The 25,998-nt window shown below is 46.2% G+C and overlaps 1 protein-coding gene and 1 long non-coding RNA gene across 5 annotated transcripts; one reads left to right on the forward strand and one right to left on the reverse strand.

The window, feature by feature from the left end:
• The first annotated feature begins 822 nt into the window (after window positions 1-822).
• On the forward strand, window positions 823-7,216 carry LOC133234374 (uncharacterized). Of its 2 annotated transcripts, none has more exons than XR_009732120.1 (3): window positions 823-969; window positions 3,165-3,224; window positions 6,433-7,216. It is a non-coding gene; the product is annotated as an uncharacterized LOC133234374 (long non-coding RNA). The 2 variants fall into 2 exon arrangements; XR_009732119.1 differs by having other exon boundaries at window positions 823-959.
• Window positions 7,217-7,961: 745 nt separating this feature from the next.
• On the reverse strand, window positions 7,962-14,976 carry LOC133234373 (cytochrome P450 1A2). Of its 3 annotated transcripts, XM_061394828.1 has the most exons (8): window positions 14,868-14,967; window positions 14,133-14,232; window positions 12,892-13,731; window positions 11,994-12,114; window positions 11,437-11,526; window positions 11,044-11,167; window positions 9,399-9,485; window positions 7,962-8,680 (listed from the first exon to the last, which is right to left on the reverse strand). In XM_061394828.1, exons 3-8 carry the CDS (start codon window positions 13,720-13,722, stop codon window positions 8,383-8,385), a joined length of 1,551 nt encoding a protein of 516 aa, XP_061250812.1. In that variant the 5' UTR covers window positions 13,723-13,731; window positions 14,133-14,232; window positions 14,868-14,967; the 3' UTR covers window positions 7,962-8,382. The 3 variants fall into 3 exon arrangements, with proteins under 3 accessions (XP_061250812.1, XP_061250813.1, XP_061250811.1); XM_061394829.1 differs by lacking the exon at window positions 14,133-14,232 and having other exon boundaries at window positions 14,868-14,976; XM_061394827.1 differs by lacking the exons at window positions 14,133-14,232; window positions 14,868-14,967 and having other exon boundaries at window positions 12,892-14,105.
• Between the last annotated feature and the right edge of the window lie 11,022 nt (window positions 14,977-25,998).

Consider the following 25,998-nt stretch of genomic DNA (forward strand, 5'->3'; position numbering starts at 1 on the left):
GATGCCTCTGATAAAAGGAGTTGAGAGTCTGAACTGGACAAGATAGGAGACTTTGAAAAATCACTTAATTTCCCCTGTTAGGCTGACATGAAATTCCCAGCCCAGGGCTTTTCCCAGTATAGGGGTCTCCCCACCATTTCATCTTTGCCAAATTACTCTTCCCCAGTGCCCTGCACCCCGCAGTTTGCCAGATTCTCGTGGGATGTTGCCCATAGCAGACCAGGGATCATTGCCAGTGGCCTGATCTTGGTTTATGGTAAGACCTCAGAGCTGGCTGAGGATGGGGGATCAGAGGCCCAGTGAAAGGGAGGGACTTGCCCAAATTTACCACACCTAAAACCTGAGTTCAGGGCTCCTAATCCTCCAGCCCAGTTTTCTCTCCAACTCTTCACACGGTTCAATGATCGTATTGCATTTCTGAGCTGCCCTGTTCTAGCCAGACAGTCCTGGCTAAGGAGGTGAGGCAGGGGAATAGACCCAGCTCTGAGTCCCTCCCCCACCAATTCTGAGCCTTGTGTTCCTTATCTCTAAAGGGGTGGTCACAGTATCTGCCTTCTGAGGTTTTTGTGAGAACAACCTGGGATGATGTATGTCCAGGGCCTGCCCAGACAGGGACAGGACAGAACTGTTTCAGTCTGCCTCCAGCCTGCTGTGGGAGGCAGAAGGTGCATGGGGGGCAAAGTCTCCACGTCCCATTTCTGCTCCTTTGGCCCTGGCACGAAGGGAACCCTAAGTCAGCCCAAGTGAGTTAAAGATTGGCCAGGTGTGCGTGAGAAGCTCAGGCCAACTTCTGACCACAGGGAGCCAGCCAGGGCAGTGACCTAGGGTGACCGCCGCTGGGCCTTGACTGAGTCTTGGATGGGCAAAGTATGGTAGTGTCTGTTTGTTGCTTGTTGGGGGTCTTTACAAGGGGACAACAGAGGATGAGATGGTTGGATGGTATCATCGAATCAATGGACGTGAGTTTCGGTAAACTCTGGGAGCTGGGGATGGACAGGGAGTCCTGGTGTGCTGCAGTCCATGGGGTCACAAAGAGTCGGACACAACTGAGAGACTGAACTGAACGTGTGCCGATAGGGTGCCTTAGTGGAGTTTTCCAGTAGTTAGAGGCTCCAGAAGGATAGGACCATGTCCCTGACAGACTGGAGCTCCCAGAGCAAGGGCCCATCTCCTTGCTCAGACAGGGAGGTGTTTCTTGAGATTCCCAGGCCTGGGCTGCAGCCCAGTTATTAGACTGGGCCTTGCAGAGCAGGCTCATTTCCCCCTCAGACTGGAGCCCCCCGGTAGGGCTGCTGTCTCCTTCCTCAGCTTGCGACATGCAGGAACGGGTCTCAGGTTCCCAGGATAGGACTGTCCTCTCCCTCGGACCACAATTCCCTGGGGCAGAGCTATGCCTCCTTCGTCTGACAGGTGAGCTGGCTTTCCTCAGAGGTTTCCTTGAGGAGTTTGCTTTGGGTTTGAGGACAGGCCTGGAAACAGACAAGTGGAGCTCAAGTGAGGTGCTTTCTTCCTCCAGGACTTTAACAGAGAATCTGGCTGGTTTTGTTCTTTTTCTTTTTTTTAATTAATTAATTAATTTATCTGTGGCTGTGCTGGGACTTCATTTCCGTGTGCAGGCTTTCTCTAGTTGCGGTGAGTGGGGGCTAGTCTGTAGTTGCAGCGCATGGGCTCCTGACTGTGGTGGCTTCTCTTGCGGCAGAGCATGGGCTCGAGGCACGAGGGCTTTGTAGTTGTGGTGCACAGGCTTATTGCCCAGCAGCAAGTGAGATCTTCCCATACCAGGGATCAAACCCGTGTCCCCTGCATTGGCAGGCAGATTCTTTACCACAGGACCACCAGCGAAGTCCTGATTTTACTCTTATATTATTTTCTTCAAAACCGCAGACAGCCATGATTATTTCCAGAAGGTTGGGGCAATTCAGCCACTGGATGAACACTTTGGAAATGAAGTCTGGCTTGTTTTCATCTCATCTCTGCTGCTGCTGCTGCTGCTAAGTCGCTTCAGTCATGTCCGACTCCGCGCGACCCCATAGACAGCAGCCCACCAGGCTCGCCCGTCCCTGGGATTCTTCAGGCAAGAACACTGGAGTGGGTCATCTCATCTCAGAGAACTGCATTTTGTAGGACATATAAGGCTGAATCTTGATTAGAAACAAAGAAGGCAAAAATTAACTGAAGGAACGTGTCAGCAAGAGTGCAGATGGCGTGTATTAGGTAGTAGCGGTCCTGTTGGCCGAAGGTGGCATTGCAGCTTAGCCCGTAGTCCTTGTGGTTATCGCTCAGAAGCGGTAGGAAGTGAGGTCCAGCAGTCAAGTATATGGGCTAGTTGGAAAGGGGTGCTGGCAGGATCAAAAGTCAGTAAAGTCCCTCCTAGGACCTCCTAGGACACCTAGGGACTGGTCACCATCTGAGCCATCTTCTTACTAAATTTTCAATTTGAACTATTTAGTGGCTATTTTTCCTACAGAATACATCTCTAATACAGGGATAAGAGGCAATAGGAAAAGAGGATTCACTTTGCAGAACTCACTCGACTGCCCATGTGGATGAAGCTATTTCAGGATAGCTGTGTGGGCACAGCCGTTCTTCTCTGTCATTCTCTTCTACCTCCTAGGACCCTCCCTGAGAATTCTTCCATCATTTTCCCTAACCCGCCAAGGGAGTCACACTATACCCAGTCGGTCTCTCAAGTATAAAGATGTGTCCTTGGAAAGAGCCTTGGGCTGGAGGGGCAATAAGGAGGCAGGTGGTCAGTTCAGATGTGTGTGGGAAGAGATGAAGACCAAGTCTTAGCATCCTCAAGTTCTGTTTTTCTGTATCCATTTGTGTGTGTGTGTGTGTGTGTGAAGGGCCTTGTTCATACATATGAAACATAATCAACAGGAACTTCCCCGATGGTCCAGTGGCTAAGACTCCAAACTTCCAATGCAGGGGGCCCGGGGTTCCATCCTTGGTCAGGGAACTAGATCTGGAATGCCACAGCTAAAGATCTTGCATACCGAAATTAAGACCTGGTGCAGCCAGATAAATAAACATTAAAAAAAAAAAAAAACATAGTGCATAGGTCTCTCATTTTGTGAAGACCAAAGAAAACTTAGTATGCACTTAGAAGAGAGTGCTCTTATAAGATGGAAGTAATTCTGCTCTCTGCCTCCATTTTGCAGGTGGAAACACTGGCGCATTGGATGGGAAGAGAGGGCTCTGGAACTACAGATATGAGCATGGTGAGTGCACCTCCCCCAGGGCCCCATGAAGACAGGGGACAGCCTGGGCCTTTGTTCCCTAATGTTTTTGCAATATTTTTGTTGGACTACTTGCCTTTTGTGTTCTTAATTGATAGGCCATTTTTGGAACAGTTTTAAAGTACTGAGAGTGCCCGTGTACCTGCCTTCCCTGCTCCCAGTTTCCCCTGTTACTAACATCTTGTATTACTTGCAATAATCGTAATCATTTTACAATTAGTGACTCAGTATTGATACATTTCTAGTAACTAAAATCCATAGTTTACAACAGGGTTCATTCTTGTACTTTCTTTGGGTCGAGACAAATGCCGTGTACCCACCATTATGGCACTGACAGAATCGTTTCACTGCCCTAAAACCGCTCTGTGCTCCTCCTGTTCATCTCCCCCTCCTCCCGGCCACCTTCTTATCCTTGAACTTGCGGCAACCACTAATCTGCTACTGTCTCCATTGTTTTACTTTTTTCAGAATGTCATATAGTTGGATTCATAAAAATGGTAACCTTTTCAGATTGGCTTCTTTCAGTTAGCAATATGTGTTTAAAGTTCCTCCGTGTCTTTTCATGGCTTTTATCCTTGTTTCCTTTTATTGAACACAATACTTTATTATGTTTTACTTGCCTTTAAAACCGTAGTAAAATATGCATAACAAAATTTACCATTTTAACTATTTGTGTGTCAATCAGTGGCATTAAGTATATTCACAATGCAACTATTACTACTATTCATTTCTAGAATTTTTCATCATCCCAAACAGAAACTCTGCAGTTGTTAAACAGTAACTCTCCATTCTTCCCTTCCCAACCCCTTCCTCAGCCCTTGGTGACCTCTAAAATTCTTTCTCTATAAATTTGCCTAATCTAGATACCTCACGTCGGAGAAGGCAATGGCACCCCACTTCAGTACTCTTGCTTGGAAAATCCCATGGACGGAGGAGCCTGGTGGGCTGCAGTCCATGGGGTCGCTAAGAGTCAGACATGACTGAACGACTTCACTTTCACTTTTCACTTTCATGCATTGGAGAAGGAAATGGCAACTCACTCCAGTGTTCTTGCCTGGAGAATCCCAGGGACAGAGGAGCCTGGTGGCTGCCGTCTATGGGATCGCACAGAGTCGGACACGACTCAAGTGACTTAGCAGCAGCAGCAGCAGCAGCAACCTCGTGGAATCATATAATATGTGTCCTTTTGTACCAGGCTTATTCCACTTAGCATAATGTTTTCAAAGTTTACACATATTGTAGAATGCCATTCCTTTTTCATGGCTGAATACCATTCCATTATATGTTGATGCCACATTTTATTTATCCGTACACCTGTTGTTGGACACTTGGGTTGTTTCCACCTTTTAACTATTGAGAATAATGCTGCTCTGGACATTTCTATGCAAGTTTTTGTTCAAACACCTGTTTTCAGTTCTTTTATATAAATACCTTAGACTTGTTGGGTCACATAGTAATTATATGCTTAACTTTTTGAGGAACTGCCTAACCATTTTCCACAGGGATTGTATCATTTTATAATCATCCTTGTAATGCACAAAGGTTACAGTTTCTCCAGGTCCCCACCAACATGTTAATGTCCATTTTTTAAATTGTGATATAATTGATATAACATTATTATAGTATCAGATATTAAACATAATGATTCACTATTTGTATATATTGCAAAATGATCACCACACAAATCTAGTTAACATAAGTCACCACACATAGTTACAATTTTTTTCTTGTGATGATTACTTTTAAGATTTACTCTCTTAGCATCTTTCAAATATTCAAAATACTATTGTTAACTAAAGTTACAATACTATACATTACATTCCCATTACTTACTTTATGGCTGGAAGTTTGTACTTTTTAACATCCTTCACCCATTATGAAACCCCTGTCCCCACCCCTACCTCTGGCTATGACCAATTTGTTCTCTAGATACGTGAGCTTGTTTTTTTGTTTGTTTGTTTGGGGTATTGGGACTTTGTCTTTATTTTTAGATTTCTCATATAAGTGAGTTCATATGTTATTTGGCTTTCTCTGTCTGGATTATTTCATTTAGCATAATGCCCTCAAGATTGATTCATATTGTTGCAAATTTTAATTATATAATATATGGATAATTAATATATATAATGTATATAATTACAGATTCATGGGGCTGGAAGATCCCCTGGAGGAGGTCGTGGCAACCCACTCCAGTATTATTGCCTGGAGAATCCCATGGCAGGTTATGGTCCATGGGGTCACAAAGAGTCAGACATGACTCAAACAACTTAGCATACACCTCTTATTCTGTCAGTCGGCCTTTTTGTTTTGTTGATGGTTTCCTTTACCATGAAGAAGGTTTTTAGTTTGGTGTAGTCCTGTTTGTTTATTTTTGCTTTTGTTCCCACTGCCTTTGGTTTCAAACCCAAAAAATCACCACCAAGACTAATATCAAGGAGCTTACCACTTATGTTTCCTTCTAGTTTTATGGTTTCAGGTCTTATGGATATATCTTTGATCCCTTTTGAATTAATTTTTGTGTGTGGTGTAAGATAGCAGTCCAATTTTATTCATTTGCATTTGACTGTCCTGTTTCCCAACACTGGTTGTTGAAGAGACCACCCTATCCCCATTGGATATTTTTGACTCCTTTGTCAAAAATTGATTGACCATGTATGCATAGATTTATTTCTGGGCTCTCTGTTCTGTTCTATTGTGTCTGTTTTTAGGCCAATACCATACTGTTTCGATGACTATACCTTTGTAATACAGTTTGAAATCAGAGATTATGATGCATCCAACCGTATTCTTTCTTCTCAAAGTTGTTTTGATTATTTGGGATCTTTTTTTATGCTTCTATGCCAATTTTAGGATTGTTTGTTATGTATCTGTTTAAAATGCCATTGGAATTCTGATAGGGATTGTCTTGAATCTGTAGATTGCTTTGAAAAGTATGGACATTTTAGAATATTAATTCTTCCAATCCATTAGCACAGAATATCTTTCCATTTATTTGTTTCTTCTTCACTTTCTCTCACCAGTGTCTTATTGTTTTCAGTGTGCTTGCATGTGTGTTTGGTTGCTCAGTCGTGTCTGATTCTTTGTGACCCCATGGACTATAGGCCAGCAGGCTCCTGTCCATGGGATTTTTCAGGCAAGAATACTGGAGTGGCTTAACAAACTCTTGACTCCTATGTCTTTTGCATTGCAGGTGGATGCTTTACCTGCTGAGCCATTGGGAAGAAGTCCAGTTTTAAGTGGGTTTCTTTTACCTCCTTAGTTAAATTTATCTGTAGATATTTTATTCTTTTTGAAGCAATTGTAAGTGGGATTGCTTTCTTAATTTCTCTTTCCAATAGTTCACTATCAGTGTATAGAAATGCCACAGATATTTGCATATTGATTTTGAATTCTGAAACTTTACCGAATTTGTTTATAATTTCTAGTAATTTTTTAGTGGAGTCTTTAGGGTTTTCTAAATGTAATATCATGTCATCTGCAAATAGGACAGTTTTACTTCTTCCTTTTCAATTTGGATGCTTTTTAATTTATTTTTCTTGTCTAAATGGTCTGGGAAGGACTTCCAACACTATGTTCAATAAAAGTAGTGAGAGTGGGCATCCTTGTCTTGTTCATGATCTTAGAAGAATGCTTTTAGCTTTCACCATTGAGTATGATGTTAACAGTGAGCTTATCATATATGGCCTTTATTATGTGAGGTACATTCCCTCTATATCTACTTTGTTGAGTTTTTTAAATATCAAAAATGGATGTTGAATTTTATTAAATGCTTTTTCTGCATCTATTGAGGTGATCATATGATCATAGGTTAGGTTTTTTTTTTTTTCCCCCCCACACTGCACAGCTTGCACAATCTTAGTTCCCCGACCAGTGATAGAATCTGGGCCCTGTGCAGTGTAAGCATGGAATCCTAACTAGCAGATTGCCAGGGGATTCCCAAATAACAGTCTAGTTTTTAATTTTTATTGTAGCCATTCTGCTGCTGCTGCTGCTGCTGCTGCTAAGTCGCTTCAGTTGTGTCTGACTCTGTGAGACCACATAGACGGAAGCCCACCAGGCTCCCCGTCCCTGAGATTCTCCAGGCAAGAACACTGGAGTGGGTTGCCATTTCCTTCTCCAATGCATGAAAGTGAAAAGTGAAAGGGAAGTCGCTCAATCGTATCCTACTCTTAGTGACCCCATGGACTACAGCCTACCAGGCTCCTCCATCCATGGGATTTTCCAGGCAAGAGTACTGGAGTGGGGTGCCATTGCCTTCTCCAATAGCCGTTCTAGTAGGTGTGAAATGGTACCTCGTTGTGTTTTTGATTTGCATTTCCCTAATAACTAATAGGGCTTCCCAGGTGGCGCTAGTGGTAAAGAACCCACCTGCCAATGCAGGTTAGACATAAAAGACATGGGTTTGGTCTCTGGATTGAGAAGGTCCCCTGGAGGAGGGCATGGCAACTCACCCCAGGATTCTTGCCTGGAGAATCACATGGACTGAGGAGCCTGGCAGGCTGCAGTCCTTGTGGTCACACAGAATTGGACACATGCATGCAATAACTAATAATGTTGAGTATTTTTTCATGTACTTGTCCCTTTGCATATCTTCAGAGAACTGTCTATCTGTGTCTTCTGCCCCTTTCTTTTTTTAGTTTTGTTGAGACATGACTGATGTATAGCGTTCTGTAAGTTTAAGGTGTACAGCATAATGATGGACTTATAAGCATCATGAAATGATTATCACAATAAGTTTACTGAACATCTATCATCTTGAATAGATACAAAATTAAGGAAATAGAAAAAATTATTTCTTGTGATGAGAACTTTTAGGATTTACTCCTAACAACTTTCATATATAATGTACAGTAGTGTTAATTATATTAATCACATTATATATCACATTTCTAGTACTTATTTACCTTATAACTGGAAATTTGTGCCTTTTGACCACCTTCATTCAAATTTTCCCTCCCCCACTGTAACCACAAATCTAATCTCTGTTTCTATGAGGTTGTTTATTTTTTGAAGTATAGTTGGCCTACAATTGTATGGTATATATAGCTGTTAATTAAAAAGAAAGAAAGGAAAAGAAACAAGGTTCCTCAGTGACCCCCCACCCTTCCCTTCCCTCTGCCTCAGAACGCCAGCAACTTCTTCACTTGATGTGGAAGCGCAGCCGTGCCTGCACGTGCTCACAGCGGGCATGCTTCATGGTCAGCCCATAGGTGGGGGTTAGGTCCACTTTCACACCTGGTGGCACGCTGAACTCCAGCCGCTGCAGCAAGATGGCCAGGAAGAGGAAGACCTCCCACCTGGCCATGACCTCCCCTATGCACCGGCGCTTGCCCATGCCGAAGAGTAACACTTTCTCGCTTGCCGTCTTATCAATGGTGGTGCCATCAGACGTGAGGAATCTCTCTGGCCGGAACACAGATGGGTCCCCCCACAGCTTCCTGCAAGATGAACAGAGGAAGTGGAATCTCTGGGTTGGGGAGACCCTTCAGGGGAAAGGCCTGGTGGGGGGGACTTCTGTGTTAGAATAGATCTAATAGAGCAATGAAAGGAGAGTGGAGAAAGGAGCCAAACTGTTTTCTGATGCTTGTTTCTTTACATAGCTCTCTCTAAAATCACCAGCCTTGGAAATAGTGCTTTTTAATAGTAACTTGCTATTTTAAAGAAATCATACTTTAAAAGAAGTTCAAAGAAGGAACATCTGTCCATCTCTATCCTACTCAATATACAAAGGGGACCAACAGTCCATACTCGTTTATGCTTATGGTTTTGTAGTAATTATCGATAGCATCTTTTTTTACGCTCAGAAGGGCCCTAGTTTGGATGGTAAATTATATGATTCTTCTACTTATCGACTAAAGTGGGAGACTAAGATGGGATTATCCAAAGAAATCCCTAAGTTATTCACATCAGAATCACCTGAGGTACTCCACCTTACCACCCGATGCAGAACGTTGGGGTACAGAGCACCATAATCTATAACCAACTTCCTAGTCAATGCACTAGAGTGAGAAACATGGACCTACATTTTACGCCTTAGAGCAGGCTAACTAGCCATCGAGGCAGCATTCCTTTATTGTGTAACCAGTTCCTAGGGGGCCGAACGGCTTTCCTGACTGCTGAACATCACACATTTTCCAGTGGGGGATGTGTACTCACGGGTCATGGTTGACCTGCCACTGGTTTATGAAGACACAGCGTTCCTTGGGTATGAAGAAGCCATTCAGTGTCGTATCCCTTGTTGTGCTAAGGAGGGAAGAGGGCTCTGTCAGTTTCAGGGGCTGGAAAATTGAGGTGTGTCTCTGGAAGGGTTTCTTTTTTAACCATTAAAAAAATGGACATATAATTATTGGCATCTTTTAAAAACTTTTTTTTGGTCCCATGCCTGTGGCATGTGGAACTTTATCTCCCCAACCAGGGGTTGAGCCCACATCCCCTGCACTGGAAGGCAGAGTCTTAACCCCTGGATCACTGAGGAAGTCGAAAAATTGACATATAGCTAATTTACAATGTTGTATTAGTTTCAGATATACAGCAAAGTGATTCAATTTATCTGTAAAACTGAATCCCAAACTCCTAATTTTATCTGTAAAACTGGATCACCTTGCTGAAACTAATTGAAACAAATTAGTTTGTTTCAAAGTTTGCTGAAACAAATCACATCCAAAACTAATACAACATTGTAAATTGATATACACGTATTCTTTTTCAGATTCTTTTCCATGATAGGTTATTAGAAGATATTGAATATGCCTCCATGTGCTATATAGTATATCCTTGTTGTTATTATCTATTTTATATATAATAGTTGTATATACGTTAATCCCAAACTCCTAATTTCTCTCTCCAGAAGTAGGGGACAAAACATGGCAAAGACTACAGGGGTGGGAGGGCAGAACACGCAGTCCTTACCTGTGGGGGTGGTGAAGGGGACAAAGGAGAAGAGTAGGAAGGTGTCCAGGATGAAGGCCCCCTCCCCCACCTTAGGAGGTTCCTGCGCCTACCTCCACCCTACTCCATTAGCCTGCCCACCGTGGTCTCCCCACTGTATACTAGGAGGGAATATCAGGAGCAAAGAAGGGTTGAAATGGTTCTTCCCCTTTCTCAGATCCTGCTCTTCAACAAATGTTTATTAAACTTTCGTCTGTAGCCAACTCTACCCTTGGCCATTCTCCGGAGCTAAATAGCAGGGAGTCTGGGCCAGTCCTGGGGAGTTCCCAGTCTGGCTGAGGAGTTAGGCCTCTTCCTCTGGGAATAACTAGACCAACATATGGACTGAAGTAAGTGCTTGCTAACTCTCTTGACATTCTTAACGTCCCAGGACCTAATCCTATAGCACAAATGGCTCTAAATCTTACAAAATATCAGACTGAGGTTATGCCAGCTGGATGAGTCAAGAAAGGCTTCTAGGGGATGGGAAGTTTGTGTTAGAATAGGATAAGATAGGATTCTGGTAGCCAGAGAAGAGGTAGAAGGTATTCCAAGCAGAAGCTCCAGCACAAGCAAAATTGGAGGCTGGCCGGTTCATGTTCGTGAGGGGTGGTTAGGCCAGCCTGGCTGGGTTGAGCATACTTGAAGGAGGGAATGTGAGTGGAGGTGAATGAGAGCTGAGGTCAGAGTTTGGTTTTCTGAGAGCTGGGTACTTTGATCATGTTTGGACTGGATTGGGGCAGAGTAGAAGCCAAGGTCTGGGAGGAATCTGGTGTCATAGCCAGGAAGGAGATGCCAAGGCCAGGGCTGAGAAGCAGGAGGGAAAAGAGGGCAAAGACTTCAGGGATGCGAGGGCAGAAGAAGCAGGCCTCACCTGTGTGGGATGGTGAAGGGGACGAAGGAGGAGTGTCGGAAGGTCTCCAGGATGAAGGACTCCAAATAGGGCAGCTGGGGTCTGTCGGAGAGCCGGGGCCGCCGTGCCCTGCCAACCACTTTGTCTACAGAGCACAGAGGACAGACAAGGCTTAGGGGCTGTCTCCCCTGCTCCATGGCATCTGCATCCCTGTTCATACCAGGCATCACCCTACGTGGTACTATGCAAGTTTACAGGTCTGAGACCCAGTGACCCTCCAGTATCTTCTAGGCAAGGATGGGCACCACCGCATACCCAGGGCTTAGTAGACACATAACAGCTGTATGTAGATTGTACAGATGACCTTGGACCCCAAGGCTTCCCTCCACCAGAGGGCTGGGGGACACCACATACCCAGCTCCTCCTGGATCTTTCTCTGTATCTTAGGATTTGTCACAAGGTACATAAGGCTCCAGGAGATGGCTGTTGTGATGGTGTCAAACCCTGGACAACATGGGGCATGGTGAGGAAGAAAGGAAGACAAGAATGAGAAGGCAGTATTTACCAAGCACCCACCAAGTATGTATTAAGCACTGTCTTTCTCTGCTTCCTTCCCCAAAGATCCTCACCTTGACTTTTCTAAGGGCTGAGGCAGAGTCTCCTCTGCACAAACTTGAGTAACTGCTTTTAAGTTTAGCTGCTGGGATTACAAGGGCCTGGACTTATAGACTAAAGAAGCCTTTATTGTTTAGATGGGGAAACTGACCCAGAGGAGGAGAGGGACTCGGCTGGGTTTTCACCGGGAGTTGGTGGTACCTCTGGGGCTCAAACCTTGAGCCTGGGCCTGGTCTCTGCGTCCTGTACCGCCTGACTTGTGGTTGATGGGTTATCTGATGGACCCCAGGGCTGGGCAGGGCTGTGGGGTGAGCATCAGGCACTGAGGGATGGAGGGGCAAGAGTCTGGCTCCTACCAGCCGCAAAGAGGTCGTTGACAAGGTTGACAGTCTTCTCCTGGGAGATGAGGCGACTGCTGGCTCGGGAGTTATCCTCACTGTGCTTGAACAGGGCGCCTATGATGTCCTGGACGCTGTTCTGAGGGGGCATAAGTTTAGGGTCACCCCAGCACTCCTGGGGTGGAAGGCTGGAGCCCCTTGTCCCATCCTTTCTGGCCCCAGCTGCTGGCCTCTGGGCAGGAAGTTGAGCTCACAGCAGCAGCTGTGTGTGCTGTCGCTTCAGTCATGTACGGACTGTAGCCTACCAGGCTCCTCTGTCCATGGGATTCTCCAGACAAGAATACTGGAGTGGGTTGCCATGCCCTCCTCCAGGGGATCTTCCCGACCCAGGGATTGAGCTCACGTCTCCTGCCTTGGCAGGAGGGTTCTTTACCACTAGCACCACCTGGGAAGCTCAGTAGCAGCCCTAGGTAGGGCTTAAAGTATCATTTCATACTCCATTGACCCTTCCTCTCAATAACTCCAGGGGTCCAATTTCACAGGAGGAGGTTGGTGTGAGTACAGGGAAGCAAAGTGACATGTGAGCTGGGAATTAGCCTCTGTCAGGGTTCAGGTTCCTGTAAAACAAAAGCCTTCTCCTAATAACAGCACCCCACATTGCGGGCTCTGCCAGGGCCCCATGCACGGGGTTACCTCTCTGGGGCTTTGAGCAGCCCTGAGAAGGATGCTGTAGGCCTGAGGAAACTGAGGCCAGAGAGGGAGAGGGACTGGCTCCAGGTCACACAGCTGGTCCGAGGTGTCCCAGAGACTTCCTGGGCCTTGGCCACACCCCAGCTGTGTGGGTGCCTTGGTGCTGGGGGAGTGGGGCCACACCCAGACTCTAGGTGCCCTCATGCCACCTGCACCCTGGGCTTACCTTGTCAAAGTCCTGGTAGTGCTCCTGGACCGTTTTCTGCACGAACTGCAGGAACCTCTGGTTGAAGCTCTTGAACCTTTGCAGAGCCGGGTTGGGCAGGTATTTAAGGATAGGGAAGAAGTCCACAGGATTCCCGGAGCTGGCGGATTCCACGAAATCATGGCTGCTCTCCACCAGACTGAGCATCTCCTTACTGCTCTGGGGGAAGTGCTGCCCGAAGCACATGGCACCGATGACGTTGGCCACTGATGCCACCACATGGCCATAGGGGTCGAAGCGCCCAGGCCCTGACATCAGCTCCTGGAACTTGCCCAGGAGGGCCTCAGCCTCCTTGCTCACATGATCCTCCAGGTAGCAGGAGGAGGAGGAAGATGGGTCTGAGGCCACAGAGAAGGTGTTGAGAGCATTCTGGGCCAGGCGTCGCCGGGCAGCCCACACTGGTCCAGAGTCTGGGTTGAAGGTCATGCTCTGGCCATCAGTGACCAAGGTGAAGCTGTAGAGGTCGGGCCGGCCCTTGAAATCATCGCCCTGCCGCACGAGGGCCTGCCGGACGGTGTCCAGGCCGCTGAGCACCAGCACGGGTGTGCAGCCAATGCGGATCTGCAGCACGTCCCCATAGCGCTGGCTCAGCTGCGACAGGACCACGTGCGGGTTCTTCCCCAACGTCAGCATGTGCCCAAGCAGAGGCCAGCCCCAGGGCTCCGGTGGACTCTTCAGGCCTTGAGGGACCCGAGGCCGCCAGATCCTGACCACCCAGAATACCAGGCAGAAGATGGCAGAGGCCAGGAGAAGCTCCATGGCTGAGAAGGGACTGAGTTGGGACAATGCCATCTGTACCTACTGCAGGGGAAGAGGAAGGAGGGGCGAGATGGAGCCATTCATTCACTTGTTTATTCAGTCAATAAGCACTTGCTCACATTCTTTCCTTGGTTCCCAGCCAGACAGATTGAGAAAGACTGAGTTACATCCAGTAAATTACGTAGGTTCTGCATCCCAGGACCTCATCCACGGTGCATCACAGAATCTGAAGCCTGGAAAGGAGCCCTGAGCTTCCCAACGTGAGTGTCTGAACTCCCAGCCCTGGCCCTCCCCTCTGCCCATCACCTGTTTCCAATTCTGAGGCCGGTGTGATCACTTCAAAATGGGGGAGCACTCTTGCGAACCCCAGTGCAGGGTGTATGCTGGGCATTGTGCCAAAGGGAACCTGCCTGGGGACCCTTCCTGCTGATACCTCCTCATACCTTGGGAACAGGGAGCTGCTCCCCTCTTCGCAACACTGATGAGACCAAGGTCCCAGGGCTCATGCAAATGGCTTTTGATGCTGTCTTCCCTAGGCCATTCCTTATTAAGACCCAAAAGAGAGGACAAATCCTCATTCTCCTAGTCTTTTTTCTTTTGGCTGTGCAGCTCACTATGTGGGAATCTCAGTTCCCAGACTAGGGATTGAACTGTGCCCCCTGGAGCGGAAATGCAGAGTCCTAACCCCTGGACAACCAGGGAAGTCTCTCACATCTCTCATCGCTTTTAAATGTTTATTTATTTGGCTGCCTTGGGTCTTGGTTGCAGTGTGTGGACTTATTGCTCTGTAGCGTATGGGAGCTTAGCTCCCCGACCAGGGATTGAACCTGCGTCCCCTGCATTGCAAGGAGGATTCTTAACCACTGGACCACCAGGGAAATCCTCCTCCCACAGTCTTGAAGGCTGAGGCTGCGCTTCAGCCAGGCCAGGGCTATCCTCATGCCAGGTGGGGAGCCCTACCCACCTCTCCACTTGTCACACTAAGGGTCCCTAGACAAGGCCCAGTCTAAGCTTCTCATTTAACATTGGGGAAACTGAAGTCTGGAACTGGGCGGCAAGAACTAGAACTCAGGCTTCCTACACCTAACCCAGGGTCCCTGCATCCCTCTATCTCGAGTTGTTCCCCGGATATATATTGGGGGATCCCAAGGGCTAAGAAAGGGGCCCGAGAAAGGTACCTGTAGAGGCAGGTGCTGAAGGTCAGCAGGATTGTGGGGGCTGATCCAGAGCTTCTGGCCCCAGATGAGGGACTTTTATAAACAGCACCCCTTTCAGATTGGCCCTGCTGTCCTGGTCACCTGATAGCAGAGGGCCGAAAAAAGTTGAAAGGATTAGCTCTTGGCCTTGGGCCACAAAACCCAGCTCCACCTACCTCCCAGGGCCCAGGGGCAGCTCTTCTGGGGATAGGTGCTATGTCCCTGGGGAGGAAGATCCAGCTCCTCTCAGGATCCAGAGTCAGGAGGGAATGCTTCCTTCTCACATGGGCAGGACAGGGTGCCAGGAGTGAAAGCCCTCTGGGCTAGTCCAGACCACTTTCCCATTGTCCTCAGGAGGAAGGCCCCTGCCTGGGCACTCCATCCAGGCTTGTCAGTAGGGTAGGCTCCTGTAATGCCCCTCCAACAACCTGTGAAACCAAATAAAGCATAGGCATGTTCTGGCCATCACTTCATGGCAAACAGATGGGGAAACAATGGAAACAGGCAGATTTTATTTTCTTGGGCTCAAAAATCACTGCAGATGGTGACTGTAGCCATGAAATTAAAAGACGCTTGCTCCTTGGAAGAAAAGCAATGACAAACCTAGACAGCATATTAAAAAGCAGAGACATCACTTTGCCAACAAAGGTCCATATAGTCAAAGCTATTGTTTTTCCAGTAGTCATGTGCAGATGTGAGAGTTGGACCATAAAGAAGGCTGAGTGCCAAAGAATTGATGCTTTTGAATTGTGGTGATGGAGAAGACTCTTGAGTCCCTCGGACAGCAAGGAGATCAAACCAGTCAATCCTAAAGGAAATCAACTCTGAATATGCATTGGAAGACTGATGCTGAAGCTGAAGCTGCAATACTTTGGCTACCTGATGTGAAGAGCCAACTCATTGGAAAAGACCTTGATGCTGGGAAAGATTGAGGGCAGAGGAGAAGGGGATGACTGAGGATGAGATGGTTGGATGGCATCACCAACTCAATGAACATGAGTTTGAGCAAGCTCCAGGAGACAGTGAAGGACAGGGATGCCTGGCAGGCTGCAGTCTGTGGGTTCACAATGCGTCTGACATGACTTAGCAACCGAACAACAATGTTCTGGCCACCTCTGAATTCCAGCCTGGGTCCTTAATCTGCAAACAAGAGATGGTGAGGATCATATATTCTAAAGAGAAGCCCCCTCAGCCTCCTCCCTCTTGGTGAGAGATGGTAAAAGTGGATGAAGAAAATTCGTGCTGTGGGCTCTTCTTCACAGCAATTAGCTTGGAATCTTCAAAGTGGTGGATTTCATTAAGAAAAGAAAAAAAAGAAGATGGGGCGTTTTCTAGAAGAAAGAGACTAAAGAGACACAACTACCAAATGCCGTATGTGAAACATGTTGGACACTGGATTTTAAAAAGTGTATTTTTAAAGCTACAAAAGACATTAGGGGAACAACTGAAGACATACGAACAAGGATTGGAGATTAGATGATATTATGGAATTAATGTTAATTCTCTTAGGTACAAGCCTAGTATCATGATTAGGTGGGGGAATATTTTAGAAAATATTCTTAGGAGATTAACATTCTTAGGAAACGAATATTATAAGGGTTTTTGGGGGTGGTGTTTGTTGTTTCATTTTGTTTTTGGCTTGCCACGGGCCCGCCACCAGACTGCCAGGGAAGTTCTCAATACCATAATGTTTAGGGGATGAAGTGTCAGCATGATTTCTGCAGTTTACTTTTAAATGGTTTTCTTCAAAAATATACAACCATCTGTTTATCTCTATAGAGAGGAGAGAGTAGACAGGACAGATGTCAGCTCTCTGAGAAGGTATGTGATTGTCTACGGTAGGAAAGGGATCCTTGAGGTGAAGGGCTGTTGCTTGGTAAGGAGTCCCCTGGTGGTTCTCTCCTCCCCCAGCTCACAAAGCCAAGTGAAGGAGTTCAGGAGACTCAAACCCTAAGAGCGGGATACCTGTGGGAAGGGAATGCCTCCGCTGTAAGTGCAGATGGGCAGAAGTGGGGTGAGGAACCTATGGCCTTTGTGTGTCTGTCACACGCTTTACAGCACTCCATGCTTATGGGCCCAGTGTTGTTGTAAAAGCTTTATATTTGTTAGAAAACATTCCCAGTAATCCTGTGGAGTGCAAATTAATACTATTGTCAGATTACAATGGGGTAAAAGAGGCACAAAGAAGTTATACAATTTTTTGTAGGTCACATAACTTCCCTGGTGGCTTAGATGGTAAAGAATCTGCTGGCCATGTGGGAGACCTGGGTTGGAGAGCCGGATTCGATCCCTGGGTTGGGAAGATCCCCTGGAGGAGGGCATGGCAACCCATTCCGGTATTCTTGCCTGGAGAATCCCCATGGACAGAGAAGCCTGGCGGGCTCCAGTCCATGAGGTCACAAAGAGTCGGACACGACTGAGTGACTAAGTGCAGCACATAGCAGTGCATTAGAGCTGGGACGCTAACTTTCAGGAGATTGTGCCCCATCCCACAGCATGCACCTGCTTGACATGTGTCCCTGGATCTGGGGGAGACTTGTGGACACGAAGGCTGAGCAGAGCAGCCTGTGATGACAGGGGTAGCAGAGGGCAGCCTGCATAGCCCAAGCAGGGTACCTTACCAGCATGTGAGTCTCCTAAGGGCTGGGTGGTCATGCTGAAGGGAGCTGGACTTGAACTGCATGGATGAGACCTGGCTACAGAGGGGAGGGGACCCCAGCAGTGACAGGCTACGGAGAGTACTTTGTGAGAATAAGCTGAGGGTGAGCAAGAGGTCAGCCAGAGTCCAGCATCTGTGCTAGGAACTGTTTGATGAGGAGGACACGTTGGGGCTAAAAGGCACTCGATGAAAAGCTGGCAGTGGAATGTCTGCTACACACAAGGGCATTTGGAGCTAAGAGAGAAGATAAACAGCACCAGCCAAACAGAAGGAGATTGGTTCATCTTCCAGCACCCTCCCTCTTTCCTCTCCCTAGTCGGGGGTGAGGAGGGTGTGAGGTGGGATGATGGGGGGTAGTCGGGACATGGTGGGGACCGGGGTAGGGGAGTGGGGAAAGAAAGTGCAGAAAGAGAGTGTGTCTCTCCCCTTCCCACAAACCAGAAATTTCACGTGAGAAGCATTTTGATTTACTTAGGACTGACTGGACTTTTTAATTCCTAAAAAACAAGAAAGCTGTGAGATCAACCTGTGATGATGTCAAAGGGCAAGGCTGGGGAATCTGACAAAGGCACAAGGCCTGTTGGAGGATCGTGGCTGAGAGGAAAGGAAAGCTGTTTTATCTTTGTATCTGCTTTGGGTTTAGCTCACTCTTATAAAATGATTGAGGTTTGAGGTTAGGGTAGGTTTAGTAGAAATCGACTATTTCTGTCTCTCTCTCCTCCTGTCTTTTCCTTCCTCTCTCTCTCTAATGATCTAAAGTCATACTTTATTCAGATTTTCATTTTTTTTCCTAATGTCCTTTTGTCCTTTCCTGTTCTCAGATCTCATCAAGGAGGAAGATATGTTACACAGAGTCATTGTTTCTCTAGGCTTCCCTTGGTTGAAATGTTTTTCAGACATTGTTTTTTCAGGAGAACTGGACAGATATTTGGTAGAATGTCCAGCTATTGGGATTTGTCTGATGCTTTCCTCAAGGTAAGACTGGGCTTATGGGCTGTTGGTAGGAAGACCACAGGAGAAAAGGGCCGTTTTCATCACATCATATTAAGGGTACATACTGTCAACCTGACAGGAAGGTTGATGTTCGTAGTGATCAGCTGACTGAAGCAGAGTTTACCAGATTTCTCCACGGGAACATCACTCATCCTCGGTCTCCATATTGTGCTGTTTGGAAGGAAGTCACGTGCATAGTCCACATCTAAGGACTGGGGGTTCTGCTCCCTGAGGATGGAATCTCTACGTAAATTATTTGGACTTCCCTGGTAGCTCAGGCAGTAAAGAATCTGCCTGCAGTGCAGGAGACCTGGGTTTGATCCCTGGGTCGGGAAGATCTCCTGGAGAAGGAAATGGCAACTCACTCCAGTATTCTTGCTTGGAAAGTCCTATGGACAGAGGAGCCTGGCGGGCTACAGTCTATGGGGTCACAAGAGTCGGACATGACTCAGTGACTAAACCACCACCACTGCGTAAGAGATGATTTATCTTTTTAAGTAATTTCTTAAAACTTGTTATTGAATTACAAGATACAGAAAAGTGCAAATACTCTGTACAACTCAATGAACATTTTATAGACTTCACAAAAATCATGTAGTCAGTTCTCGGATTAAAAGACAGAATGTTAGGAGCACCCTAGAAACCGTTCCCATGTTCCTTCCCCAAGGGGAACAATGACCCCAATTCCTAATGGCATAAATTAGCTGTGTCTGTTTTTGTTTTTCATGTAAATGAAATCATGCTGTGTACTTTTTTGGCATGGAATTTTTATAAAAACTAATAAATTTCATTTTTTGGTTGTTGTTGATTGAGTTTATTGTTATTTTTGTTTGATTGAGGTATAATTTACCTATAGTAAGATACAAGGATGATAAGTGAACATTTCACTGAGGTTTTGATATGGGGTACACTCATGTATCCAATCCAATATATAAGGCAAAATAAAGAATGTTTCCATTACAACAGAAACTTTCCTTGTGCCCCTTTGCAATCAGCTCCCTTGCCTACCCCCACAAGCAACCACTTTATGAATTTTTAAAATCATAGAATAGTTTTACCTTTGTTCAACATAAAATTTTTGAGATTTATCAAGGTTGCCTGTTAGATTTCATTTTTTATAGCAGTCTTAGATTTGTGGAAAAGTTGGGTGAAAGAACAGAGAGCTCCAATATGCCTCCTCCTTCTCCAGTTTCCTCAATTATTAACTTCTTGCATTAGTGTGATACATTTGTTGCAATTGGTGAATGAATATTAATACAATATTATCAGCTAAGTCCAGAGTTTACATTAAGATGCAGTCTATATGTTGTACAATTCCATGAATTTTTTCATTTTTAAAACTGTGGTAAAATATAAAACATGAAATTTATGATTTCAAACATTTTTAAAGTGTATGATTCGGCAGACTGTGTACTCTTTGGTTTCTGGCTTCTGTCATTTATTCTTTTTTAGATGATTCAGCCACGATGTCGGGTGTTATTGTTGGGTGTAATTCTCGTTGCTGTATGGTGTTCTAATATGAATACACGTAATGAGTCCTCATATAAATACACAATGAGGTATCCATATCCATTCAACTGTCGATTGACATTTGGCTTGTTTTCCATATTGGGCTATGATGAGCCCTGCTGTTGTGAACACTCTCGCACATATTTTTGTACATATTTCTGCTGTCTATGGACCTACGAGTGGAAATGCTAGATGACAGGCTAGGCTAACTCAGGCTTGCACTAGAGTTCTGTGCTAGTAGATCCTAGCACTGAACAAGTTTCTGAAATAGTTGAACCAATTTTATTCCCACTGGCTGTGACTGAGGGTTCAATTTACTTCTCATGCTCACCACTACTGGATTGCTTTTAATCTTTTTGACTCTAGCCTTTCTGGAGTGTGTGTTGACTACTTCCCTTTTTAAAACCCCTCAAAGTTCCCAATAGATTTCAGGATAAAAACCAGACTCCCTTGCTTGGCACCCAAAGGCTTCAGCGGCAGCTCTTGCTCGCCCTCTCTGGCTCTGTTTGCCACCACGTTCTGGTCCCATTTCCATTGTCTTTCTCCACGTGTTGATCCCTTTGTCAGCTGCACCCCATCCTGTGTTCTCTGGCTCCTCATCTTTTTTTAGGTTGAAGTATAGTTGCTTTACAATGTTGTGTTAATTTCTGCTGTACAGCAAAGTGATTCAATTATATACACATTTACCTTCTTTTTTCCAAACTTTGAACTTTTTACTTTGTATTGGAATATAGCCTATTAACAATATTCTGGTAGCTTCGGGTGAGCAGTGAAGGGACTCAGCCATACATATACACACGTATCCATTCTCCTGCAAGCCCGCCCATCCCATCCAGGCTGGCACATATATATACTTTTTTTTTTTAAATATTCTTCTCCATTTTTGTTTATCAAAGGATATTGAGTATAGTTTCCTTTGCTATACAGTAGGACCTTATTTTTTATCCATTCTATACCTGCCCCTCATTTTATACCCTGTTCAGCTGCCCCATGCTGGCTGGGTTCAACCCCCTCCTCTGAGGTCCCACAGACCTCCCACAGGCCTCATGCTACCCTCCTCAATAAGCACCTGTCATGCTGTTTCCCCCTTCAACTGTGAGCTCCTTGAAGGTCAGGGCAGCTTCTGCTTTTCTTCAGATCTCTAGTATCTAGCTCAGGGCATGACACACAGCATGTATCCTGAAAAAGATCTGTTGAATTAGGGTTAGTGTTCTCAAGTAAGAATGCTAACCTGTTTAAGAGCTTTGTGAAAACAACTTTGGGCATTTTCCTGCATTGGTTTTCTGGAACTTGTAAATAATAATCCTTACAGTTGAAATTTACTGAGTACCCACTATGCCCCAAGCTCTGTGCTCTATGCTTAACATCAGCCATCTCTATCTGAGCTTCACAGCAACACTGTGAGGTGGGTACTGCTATTGGCTTCATTTTACAGTTGATGAAATGAAAGCCTGAAGATGTTAAGTAATTTTTCCCAGAACTAGAGTATGGGAGAAAAGCGGTTCAGTGAGCATGGGGTGGGGAAGAGGGCTAATCGGGAGGTTATCATGAGAGAAGGGTGATTTAGAGTTGACTATCCAGAGAGGAGTCTAGGGAGACACAGGGTGGGGCTCAGGTTAGGGTGAGGGAATGGGCACCTGTGGGTCACCTAACAAGTTTATTTAGTGCACATTCACCAACCTGGCCAATGATCAGAATGCAGTAACTGGCAGCCTTTCCCCCTGCTTCTTGTGGGCGAGTCCTCTGTGACCCTCATCATTCCATTCTCATCTCCGACGTGGCTCTGGCCACTAAGAGCTGTAGTTTGGGGCCAGATCATCACTTAATCTAAACCCTAAATCAGACTATGGGCCCCTCAGAGACAGAGGCTGAGTCCCATTTATCTCTGTGCCCAGACCTGGCAGAGAGGAAAGACCTTGGTGGACACAGGTGCTGTGGGAAACACAGGCAAATAATTAAAGCTGAAGGGGGAGGGTGTCTCATAATCTATTACATAAAGACCGGGAGCTTCAGTCTTGGACATCTAATCACCTGCTGCATGTGTCCACCCAGAGGCCCCAGCATCCTCAACATGTCCACATGGATGCTGTCTGTCAACCTCCCTGCCGAGACACCTTCTCTCTGGGTTATCACCCTAGCCAGAAACCTGGGAATCCTCATAGACTCCTTCTCTTATTCACCTCCCACCAAACTCTCAAGGTTCTACTGCCTGAACACCCCTTCTCTCCATTACTGCGGCTTTGCCTGGAGGTGACTCTCAGTGCCACTTCCTGCCTGCACTTTTGGTTCCCACTGTCTTTAACTGGTCTCACTGTCTCTAGGCCAGTGTTTTCCAGCAGAACTTTCGGTGATAATGGAAATGCTCTATGTTTGTGCTATTCAGTAGGGTAGCCACCAGCCACATGTGGCTGATGAGCACTTGAAATGGCTGGTACAACTGAAATACAAAGTTTTAATTCTGTTCAATTTGAAGTGTAAGTGGTGAGTGAGTACTGTATTGGAGGGCATGGTTCTAGGCTCCTCCCATCCCATCCCTACTACCCAGCCTACATCCTGCTACCCAAATGAACTTTCTGAAATTGTGCATCTGTGCAATCCGTGCAGAGAAGGCAATGGCAACCCACTCCAGTACTCTTGCCTGGAAAATCCCATGGATGGAGGAGCCTGGTAGGCTGCAGTCCATGGGGTCACTAAGAGTCGGGCACGACTGAGTGACTTCCCTTTCACTTTTCACTTTCATGCATTGGAGAAGGAAATGGCAACACACTCCAGTGTTCTTGCCTGGAGAATCTCAGGGACAGAGGAGCCTAGTGGGCTGCCATCTATGGGGTTGCACAGAGTCAGACACGACTGAAGTGACTTAGCAGCAGCAGCAGCAGCAGCAGCAATCCGTGTGTGTGCTCAGTTATGTCCGACTCTTTGCGGGCCCATGGACTGTAGTTCGCCAGGCTCCTCTGTCCATGGAACACTGGGATGGGGTGGAGTGGGGTGCCATTTCCTACTTCAGGTGGTCTTCCTAACTCAGGGATCAAGTTTGCATCTCTTGTATCTCCTGCACAGGTGAATTCTTTATCTCTAGCACCATACTCCTTTCTTCTTCTTTTAGCATCATATTCCTATGTAAAATCCCTTAGTACTGATTTCTTAAGACATTCAGAAGCCAAACTCAAACTCCTTAGGTCAGCATGTGAGTCATTTCCTACTCACTTCTTTCACATCATTTCCCATTACACTCTTCCTCTCACGCATCTTTCCCATCAGTCAGAAGGAACTCTTAGAATTCTCCTAATTTTCTGCTTCTGGGCGTTGTTCCCTTTGCCTGGAATGCCCTACCCTCCTCCCAATCACTTCTTCCCCATCCAACAAACATGGTCATGGAAATTAATTGCTTCCAGGTTAGAAACGATTACTTATATTGCAGTACTATGATGCAGGCATGACAAAACATTCTCATCTCTCCATTAAAGCAAATCCTCCAAAACTCAGCTCCAGGTCCACCTGCTGCAGGGTGTCCCGAACCCTGTTCTGGGTGAGATCCTCCTCCAGTGGGCATAGCTCTCTCGTGGCACAAACACCACGGTGCCATATCACTTTGGTTTCATTTGCTCTCTCTAGACTATGAACAACTTGAGACAAACTGTGTTCTCATTCACTCAGTTTTCAGTACAGTGCCTGCTACATCGTGGATGTCCAACTGTAGTCTTTGAGCATAAATTATGTTGCCAGCCACTGTTCTAGGAGGATACTTACAGCAGAGAATAAGACAGATCTTGTCTTTGTAGAGGAGAATGACAAGAGAACAAACAGATGAATGAGATTATTGCAGACCCAGCTTGTGCTGAAAATCCTCTTTTACCTCCACATTCACTACCCCCGCCCCTTCTCTGCCCTGCTCTATACACTGAGAGGCTGATCTCTGTGGACTATGTCAATGGGCTCCCCATCTTCTGGCTTCTTGTTGGGTTCTGTCAATGGGAGGTATTGACATGAAATGGGAGGGTGGGAGGAGAGTGAAGTTGGGGTATTTTTTCTCCAGACCCTCCCTGCAAAGTCACCATGCTAGGCCACGGCTGCTGTCAGGTAGCTCTCCTTTACTTAGTCTCTCCCTCTGGATTCCAGAAACAGATCCTTCTTCTTGCCCCTTCAGGTCCAAGACAGTAAAGGCTCCTCTCTGCTACAAGTCATATGGTACCACAATATGCTGTGTTAGTCTCTCTATACCCTGTTCACACCTTTATAAAGAATCCCATTATTAAACTCTTCTCAGTGATCTAGTTTGAATGGTTTCTGTTCTTGCAAGGAACTTGAATAATAAAATGATTCTTTGCAAATTTCTTTTCCACCATCCCTGGAATATCAGTTTTCACCCTAAGCTGTCTCCCTTAGGATTGCAAGATGGCAGCTAAAGTTCCGGCCATAATATCCAGACAGGACAAGGGTCAGAGAGACAAGAGTGCATCTCTTGTCATGTATCCCTTTTGCTGCTGCTAAGTCACTTCAGTCGTCTCTGACTCTGTGCGACTCCATAGATGGCAGCCCATCAGGCTCCCCTGTCTCTGGGATTCTCCAGGCAAGAACACTGGAGTGGGCTGCCATTTCCTTCTCCAATGCATGAAAGTGAAAAGTGAAAGGGGAGTTGCTCAGTCGTGTCCAACTCTTTGCGACCCCATTACTGCAGCCTTCCAGGCTCCTCCATCCGTGGGATTTTCTAGGCAAGAGTGAGGAAATCTTTCCTCAGTTTAGTCCCACCAGATCTCTACAGCATAATATTGGCCAGAATCATGTTACAGATTCATCCAAGGTAACTGGGCCACAATGACTGGTTCAGACCAACCAAGACCCATTCCCTGGGGCCCACCTCCCCAGAAGCACATAACCCTGCAAAGAAAGATGGAGGATACTTAGATAAAATTGGGGTGGGGAGGGTGCTGGGAAGGAGGAAAATGAAAGTGGAGGGAAGGGCTCTTGGGTGTTGACAAGTTGAGAAGCAGTTGGGAAAGGATTCTAAAGTTAATGAAATGGCCTGACGGGCTGGTAGGACAGCCAGGCTGTGCACTGATACGTCTGAATAGGGCCACCTTCTTGGCAAAGACTGTGAGCACGTCCAGGAGCACTTGGCTGATGAAGCAGGGTCCTTGGAGACCTTGCTTTGATGAGAGGACTAGAACATTCATTATCAGCAAACCTCTGTGTTTATATGTAAAAGGGCATCTCTAACTTGGAAACAGAACAGTCCCCTGAGCTGCTGAACTTGCCCTTCAGTACAGTAGTGCAAACATTTCCCTGCAAGGCTGTTTTCACAATTTGTTGGCTCAGCAAACATTTTCCCAACAATAAAGACAACTGCCAACCAGAGCAGAATTAGTCAAATTATGATATCTAGTGTGGGTCTAAATTAATCATATTTGATATTATTGAAGGAAGAAGAGAGAAAGGAAAAAGAAGGTCTGCCTTTATCTCCATTATTTTGTACCTGGAGAACCTCTGGGGTATCCCTTAGCCCCTTCTCTGGGCAGTGTCCCTGGGTCTGCACTGTCGCAGCCCTTCCCCGCCCATCAAAATATGAAGCCCTCTTGTCCCAACCCTGCAGAGCTCTCTCTGCTGAGAGTAGCTATGGTGCCTGGTCTCTTCTGATTTTTGTGGTGGAGCCGGATTGTGGGGAGAGGAGCCGAGACCTGTTGAGAGGAACCAGGCGACTCCGAAACTGAAAGCAGTCAAGGACTCCTGGTGATCATGGCCATGTGGTCAACAGTGAGATGCAGTCCAGATGCTGGCCCTGGGCTAATGTGAAGGTGGCATGAGGCAGATGCCTTAGCTGGGCCAGGCTGAGATGAGCTTCTTAAGGCAGGACCATGCCTGATCACGTGTCTCCTGGCAACAGGATGACTAGCACTTATCTGGCAGGTACTGAAGAAGGGACCTGGCTTTGGAGAGGGGATCCATTCAGCCAGC

The sequence above is a fragment of the Bos javanicus genome, chromosome 21 (genome assembly GCF_032452875.1).
Source record: "Bos javanicus breed banteng chromosome 21, ARS-OSU_banteng_1.0, whole genome shotgun sequence".
Classification (NCBI taxonomy): Eukaryota; Metazoa; Chordata; class Mammalia; order Artiodactyla; family Bovidae; genus Bos; species Bos javanicus.

Excerpts from the sequence above, each read along its gene's own strand:
- LOC133234373 (XM_061394829.1), bottom strand. The coding sequence starts at position 13,722 with ATGGCATTGTCCCAACTCAGTCCCTTCTCAGCCATGGAGCTTCTCCTG. Across the intron at positions 12,115-12,891 it reads ACTACCAGGACTTTGACAAG|AACAGCGTCCAGGACATCAT; the intron begins GTAAGCCCAGGG and ends ATGCCCCCTCAG. Across the intron at positions 9,486-11,043 it reads CCCTTCACCATCCCACACAG|CACAACAAGGGATACGACAC; the intron begins GTGAGGCCTGCT and ends TTCCCTCCTTAG.